The following is a 7500-nucleotide window of genomic DNA, read 5'->3' as shown; positions in this document are numbered from 1 at the left end:
TTCCCCCCCTTCACATCACAATCTTCAAAACTAAAAAGAAAACTGTAAATAAAAGAAAAAGGATAAAATAAAATAATAATAATCTCAGCATTAATTCATCTGTGTCTGTCATTGTTCATGCTTCATAAAGTGTCCCTTGTAACATAACAACTAGTTACAGGTCTAGTCTGACTGGTTTCCTGACTTGTCTTCCACTTCTAGTCTTATAGAAGGGCGGGTCTTTAGCTTCCGCGATGTCCGCTGGAGGTGGCACACCACCTGCTGGCATTTCCTCAGCAGGTGAGGGATTTAAGTGGTATTCCTGTGCAGTGGGGTCCACTTGTGGGCTTGCTGGGGACGTGGGAGCCGCATGTGTCTTGTCAGGCTCTGGTTCTGTCTGCTGAGCCATGTTTCCATGGCGTTTACGGTATTCCATATGAGACTTGGCTGAGTCGTTTCTTAGAGCCACTCTGTTACGCCTGATTCTTCGGCCGCTCACCTCTACCACGTATGATCTGGGCAAGACATGTTTCTGGACTACGGTAGCCGCTCTCCACTCCTTTGACCCTGGCTCAGGTCTTACTCTGACATGATCGCCTGCTCTGAGTGGTGGTAGCTCTTTGGTTCCTTGGCGGTCATGGTAGTACTTCTGCTTGTCCTTGCCATGCTTCATTCTTGCTCTTATCTTCTGGGTGCTATGTGTTTCAGGCTCCAATAGACCACGTGCTATTGGGAGTGTCGTTCGAAGCCTGCGACCCATAGAGAGCTGTGACGGGGACAAGTCAATTGCTGGGAGTGGGGATGCCCTGTACTCTAGTAGCGCTTTTCTCTTGTCTTTGTTCTTTCTCCATATAGATTTCACTGTTTTGACTGCGGCTTCAGCCTCCCCATTTGCTTTGGGGTGCTTGGGGCTTACTAGGACATGTTCAAAGGTGTAGCTTTTAGCAAATGTCTCAAATTCTCTACTTGTGTACTGGCTACCACAGTCAGTGACGAGTTTTGCTGGGATGCCGTGTCGACTGAAATGCTCTTTCAGGACTTCAATGGTCTCCAGGGATGTCAGATCCTTCAGTTTGGTCACCTCAATAAACTTGGAGAAGTAATCAACTAGCAACAGGTAATGTTCACCTTCAAAGGCGAAAATGTCTGAAGCGGCTCTTTCCCAAGGCAGGTCCGGAACAGGGCTCGGCATCAGAGGCTCTTTCTGTTGTGCAGGGGCATAATCATGGCACGTGGTACAATCCTTGACTTTGTCTTCTATCTGCCCACTCATGCCGGGCCAGTAAAGGGCTTCCCTGGCTCTTTGCTTACACTTTACGATTCCCAGATGTGTTCCATGTATGATTTCCAGCATGGCTGGCCTCATAGACGGGGGACTACGATTCTCATTCCTCGGTAGATTACTCCATCTAGCACCGCGAGCTCATCACGTGTGTCCCAGTATTGGCGGATGCTGTGTGGGACTTGTTGCTTTGTGTCTGGCCAGCCGGCTTGGATCATAGTATACAATTCATGAAGCTCATTTGCTGTGTTTTGTTGGAGTTCTGCATACTTTGGCTCAGACACGGAGATTCTTTCCAACATGTTTACTTGTATCTCCTCTTCTTCCGGTGGAACCTCATTTAGACTTGCTCGGCTGAGAGTGTCTGCGAGGACTTGCTTCTTCCCTGGCAGGTATTCTACGCTTAGATCATAGCCACTCACTCTCAGCATCATTGCCTGCAATCTTAATGGTGCTGTTGTCAGGGGCTTGCGCAGTATCATTTCCAGGGGTTTGTGGTCAGTCTGGACCAGGGTTGTTTTCCCCAGAATGTACTCTCTGAACTTCTGTGTACTGAACACAATGGCCAGCATTTCTTTCTCTATTGGCGCCCAGTTGAGCTCTGATGGTCGAAGTTTTCGGGATGCGTAGGCTATTGGCCTTCCCTCTTGCAGTAGGACCGCACCCACAGCGCTGTTGCTGGCATCACATTGTATGGTCACATCTTTTCTGACATCATAGTAGGCTAACAGAGGAGCTTCACAGCAAATATCCTTGAGCTTCTGGAACGCAGCTGCTTGTGGCTTGTCCCAGTGGAAGAGTACATCTGTCCTTGTCAGCTCCCGCAGTGGTGTTTCAACTTCCGCTAGCATTGGGAGGAACTTGGCTAGGTACTGGATAGATCCCAGGAACCGACGCACATCTTCTTTTGTTTCGGGGGGTGGCATGTCCTTCATAGCTCTTACTTTCTCCGGATCTGGTTTAAGGCCTTCTGCTGAGATGATGTGGCCCACATATGGAACTTGTTGTTTTCGCACTTTGACCTTCTCGAAGTTCAGCTTAAGGTTGTAGGTTCTGGCACGGTGGAGAACTTCATTTAGGACTGAGTCGTGGTGGGCAATGTCACGTCCTGCAATCAGTATGTCATCCATGATGGCATATGCGTGATCAATATCCTCCAACATTTCATCCATGGCCCTTTGGTACAGCTCTGGAGCTGATTTGATTCCAAATGGTAGTTTTAACCATCTGTATCTGCCTATTGGGGTGTTCATTGTTGTCAGTAGACTAGACTCGTAGTCTAGTTTCATCTGGAGATACCCACTCTTCGCATCAAGGACTGTAAACACTTTTGCCTCAGGTATCTTGGCTGCAATTTCTTCTACAGTGGGGATTGGATAATGCTCCCGCTTTACTGCTTTATTGAGATCACCCGGGTCAAGGCAGATCCTGATCTTTTCACCTCGACTTGAAACTACCATAGAGTTAACCCAGTCAGTGGGCTGTGAAACTTTGGCTAAGTGTCCTTCCTTTTCCATTTCCTTAAGCTTCGCTGGGATCTTGGGAAGGAGTGCTGCAGGTTGTCTACGAGGTCCATGCACTACTGGTGTTGCTTTGGGGTCAATCTTGATGGAGTAAGTTCCAGGCATGGCTCCTGATGCACTTAGTAAATCTGGATACTGGTTGAGTAGCTCCTTTAAGCTTGGATCTACATGTTCCTGTAGATTATGTACCCGCTGAACCAGGTTGAGGGCTTGACAAACTTCACCTGACAATATTGGCTTCTGCTCACTATCTATGACATAGAAGTTCACATTTAACTCCCTGTCCTTAAATCTTACGGGAAGAGTGACGTAGCCCTTTGGTGTGATTCGGTGTTGGCTGTATGACACCAGGGTCTTCTTGGTTTGTTTGATCAGGACCCTGGGTGCTACTTGCTTGAGATGAGTAGTGTTGATAACACTTGCATAGGCACCAGTGTCGAGTTGACAGTGCAGAGTACTGTTACCCACTTCTACCACCGCCCACCATTCATCACTTTCACTGGTTTTTGTTTTGTCACGGATGCCATTCATTTCCAGGCTTGCTACATGAAGTAGTTGCACATCACTTTCAGGACCCTCCTCATCACTAGAATAGCCTTCTCCAGGATAGTCCATTTCATTTAGTAAGTTGACATTGCTTTTCTTGCTTCTGCACACATTAGCAAAATGTCCAATTTTCTTACACTTGTTGCACGACTCCTTTCTGGCAGGGCATTTTTCATGTGGCTTGTGGGCATTGTATCCACATCTATAACATTTTGGAACTTGCACATTTTTCTCCTTTGGTACCTTGTTTTTGGGCTTTTTGGACGAGCCCCCCTTCCATGCAAGTTTATTGACCTCCACTTTAGGGTCTTCGCCAGACATCACTTGCATTCCATCCTTAGTCGCTTCGAACATCCGACCGATATCGATTGCCATTTCAAGGGTGAGGTTTTTACTTTTCTCCAAGCAGTGTTGCCTGACTCGCTCGTCCAGAGATTTGCATGCGATGGCGTTCCGAATCAATTTATTCGACTCAGTCATGTCCAGACCACGCGCCAGGAGCTTAAGATCGGTGACAAAGGAGTCAAAGGTTTCTCCTTGTAACTGACGTCTTCGGTCAAATTTAACTGCTGCCATAATCGGGTTCTTCTTGGCTTCGAGGTGTGCTTTGAACTTTCCGACGACTCTTTCGAGTATGTCTCTCTCATTTACATCTTGAGCACTTTCTCCTGTTCCAACACGAACAGTTTCCCACTGGAAGGTAAGGTAAATTTCCCGGCCTTTGTCGCCGACGAAGCTCATAAGGTTGCATATTTTCTCCTTCTCAGTGCATTTGCTGAGCGGTCCTCCAAACGTGAATTCGCAGTGTTGATAGAACCTTTCCCATTCTTTACTCAGGTCTGCAGCAGCCCAGTTCATAGTTGGCCATTTGTACGACGAATTTGCGTATCCTTCGGCCATGCTCGGTTCAGTGGCGTTCGTTATCCTCTATTCTGACACCATGTTTGATACACTCTTACAACACAGACGCCATGTTGGATCAACAACTGACCGCGTGGTTTCTTCTGATTGGTTAACAAACAATAACTGAATAATCGAACAACTAGAGATCCTGAGCCAGCGGTATCGCCATACATAATTGCCATACATAACACTGTGATTGTTTTAAGTGGGGCTACTCTAGCCTTCCCCACGACCAGACTACAGTGAATATGATCCTCAACATTAATAAATCGTAAATACGAAGCAGTCCCATATCCACTTACAGAAGCATCAGAAAAGTGTTGAAGTTCAATGCTCTTGATATCTTTGAAGTCCGCTGGTTTGTAACACCGGGGTAGTTTGACAGAAGTCAAGGCTCGAAAGTTACTCTGCCAAGCTTTCCATGATTTTAGGACCTGTTCTGGGAGATCTTCATCCCAGTCATGGCCGAGACGACAAAGTTCCTGAAGAATACTTTTAGCTGGTAATACCATAGGTGCAGCCAAGCCGAGGGGGTCATAGAATGAAGCAACATTTGATAAGATACCCCTCCTTGTCTCGGCTTTGATTGCTCCACCTCGAAATCCAAAACTATCTTCCCCCACATTCGCATCGACCACACTTGCTCCCTCTTGTGTTGGCCTTTCTAAGTCAAGGTTCACTGTGGATGCTCGTTCGCCGGTAGGTATATGACACATGACGCTCTTATCATTGAAGACCCACTTGGTCAGTCGGAAGCCCCCACGAGCCAGTAATTTGGGGAGTTCACCAACAAGTTGAACTGCTTCCATGGTTGTGGCAAGAGACTTGTGGCAATCATCCACATGAAAATTGTTGTGGACAATCTCTAAAGCTTTCTCACTGAAGTATCCCTGGTTATCCTCAGCTGTCTTTTTGAGTGCATATGAACAACAACTTGGTGATGAAGTCGCTCCGAAGAGATGAACCGACATTTTGCGATCAACTGGGTCCTGATCAATGTCCCCCCCTGGCCACCACAGGAATCGCAGTGCCTCACAGTCTTCTGGTTTTACCCTAACTTGATGGAACATCTTCTCGATGTCGGCCATCAGAGCAACTCTTTCCTCACGGAACCTCAAGAGCACTCCCACTAACGAGTTTGTGAAGTCTGGACCCTGCAGAAGCTGATCGTTTAAAGAAGTGTTACAAAACTTTGCTGCGCAGTCAAACACAATCCTAACCTTTTTTGGTTTCTGGGGATGTACAACAGAGTGATGTGACAAATACAAAACAGGACCAGCTGTATCTTTAGAGGGTGGATCTTTGGCGATAATCCCTCCATTTGCAACGTAGTCTTCCATAGTTTCCTTGCATTTTGCAAGGAACCTAGGGTCCCTAGGGCTTCAGTCGTTTTTTCAACAACAGTAGTCTTCTTTCTGCCATGATCTTGTTGTCAAGTAAGTAAGGGGTTTCGCACTTTCAGGGGAGCTCAATCTCATAATGACCACCAACCATTTTCACAGAACTGTCTATAATGGACGTGGCTCGACGATCCTCCATGGAAAGGCACTATTTCAAGTCAGCTGTACATTTAGTGAAATCTGCCGCATTGTAAAGGCGTTCTAGCTGATACTGTATAGGATCCACTTAACTTTGGCACTCTCATCCCTCCTTCCTTCAGTGGTCCCATAGCAGTCCACCCCAGCAATGTTCGTTCTGCATGATGCTGTCCTGTTTTCCCGGTACGTACCTCAAAGGGGCACAAAGCTTCGGGCACATCGCTGCCAATCAGTATAGTTACTTTTTTGTCCACAAGATCTGCTATATCAATGTTCTTGAGATGTGGCCATTCCTCCACACCATTGCTCGTTGGGATGCTTCTGGTAGTAACTGGTAAGGTTTCCGTTGTCCAAACCTTCTCTAAGCGAACTCCCTTCCCAGTAGCAACACCAACAACATCAAGGCATAATTAGAGACCTCCCTTGCATTGAGTTCCAAAGACTGTAGACAGTGTGAACTCCACTGGTGTACAGTCTGCTCCAAGCTCTCTAGCCAAACTACTCAGGCACATGGTGGTGTTTGAACCACTGTCCAGAAAGGTATATGTTTCGATGATATGATCATCTATATGGTTTGCTGACCTTTACAGGAACCTTTTACTTAGGACCAAAGCTGGTCCTCGAAGCCTCATTACATGTTGCACTAACACTGGTAGCATCATTCTGAGAAGGCCCTCCAGAGGCAGTGTGGACTTGGGGCCTGGACTTTGGAACACGCCCTGTTCTGTTCACTAATTCGTGGACTGAATTTGATGAATGCAACAAGGGATGATGCTTCCTTTGGCAACCTTCGACTCCACACAACATTTCTTGACAAAGTGTCCTGGACTGAGACACGAACTACACACCCTTTTCTCATCCTCTAGGTTTTTTTGCTGGTGGAGTGTTAATTCTCTGAACTTATGGCAGGGCTCGAGATGGTGACTGCCCGAACATAGGACACATTTAAAGAGTTTCCTCTCACCGCCAGGATGGCCACTACTCCGGGATTGATCGCCAAACGTGGCCAAGGTCATGCTGTTGTTGGAGAAACTGACTTTGCCCTTGGATGAAGATCTGTGACCCCTTGGGGCCTCCTGCTTTGAATTGACAATTTGACCGAAGTAGGTGTTGGCAACAGCAGCACGGCTCTGTACGAATTCTGTGAGGTGTGTGAATGTTGGTGTGGTCTGAGCTTCATAGAGCTGATTGGCTCTCTCTGCCCATTTTGCTCTGAGGTGGATAGGGAGGCGGGCGACAATCTTCCCCAGAGTATCCATCGAGTTAAGATTGCTAGCGTGCCCAAGCTGGGTAGACCCGAAGAGACATGTTTCCATATCACGAGCAAGCTGGGACAAGATCTCTGGATCAGGATTTCGGATTGGAGGCCCGCTGACCACTCTTTCTAGAAAAGCCCGGGTCACTACATGCGTTTGGCCAAAGTTCCTTTGTAGTATCTCTTTTGCTCGCTTGTAACCTTCTTCAGGGGGCTTAATAATACAATGTTCAACGGCTTGTCGTGCTTTACCTCTGCAATACTGAACAAGGTAACTTAGGAGATCGGCGTCATTTTCCTCCTTGCATTGCCTTCCACATTTATCTCAAAGTTCGGCATAAACAAGGGAAAGGTGTGGGGCTCACCACTAAAGCTCATGTATTCTCTCTGAGGCATACGAAGACCACGCACCACTTCATCCATAGTGTTTTGCTGTCTTTCCAACAGGCTCAGGTCTGCCGACTGGCTACTTGC

The 7500-nt window shown here is 47.1% G+C and overlaps 2 protein-coding genes across 2 annotated transcripts; both read right to left on the bottom strand.

Moving 5' to 3' along the window:
* Positions 1-119: 119 nt before the first annotated feature.
* Positions 120-774, bottom strand: LOC138028600 (uncharacterized). Its single transcript, XM_068876202.1, has one exon. It carries the CDS (start codon positions 737-739, stop codon positions 155-157), a length of 585 nt encoding a protein of 194 aa, XP_068732303.1. The 5' UTR covers positions 740-774; the 3' UTR covers positions 120-154.
* Positions 775-4250: 3476 nt separating this feature from the next.
* LOC138037559 (uncharacterized) lies at positions 4251-5573 on the bottom strand. The gene has a single exon (XM_068883466.1). It carries the CDS (start codon positions 5571-5573, stop codon positions 4251-4253), a length of 1323 nt encoding a protein of 440 aa, XP_068739567.1.
* Positions 5574-7500: the final 1927 nt, after the last annotated feature.

Source organism: Montipora capricornis, chromosome 2 (assembly GCF_036669925.1).
Source record: "Montipora capricornis isolate CH-2021 chromosome 2, ASM3666992v2, whole genome shotgun sequence".
Taxonomy (NCBI): domain Eukaryota; kingdom Metazoa; phylum Cnidaria; class Anthozoa; order Scleractinia; family Acroporidae; genus Montipora; species Montipora capricornis.
The sequence above is the reverse complement of the archived record's forward strand: the minus strand, read 5'-3'. Positions and strand labels throughout refer to the sequence as shown.

What these genes read in the sequence shown, in the direction of transcription:
- LOC138028600 (XM_068876202.1), bottom strand. Translation starts at nt 739, where the DNA reads ATGGGTCGCAGGCTTCGAACGACACTCCCAATAGCACGTGGTCTATTG.
- LOC138037559 (XM_068883466.1), bottom strand. Translation starts at nt 5,573, where the DNA reads ATGGAAGACTACGTTGCAAATGGAGGGATTATCGCCAAAGATCCACCC.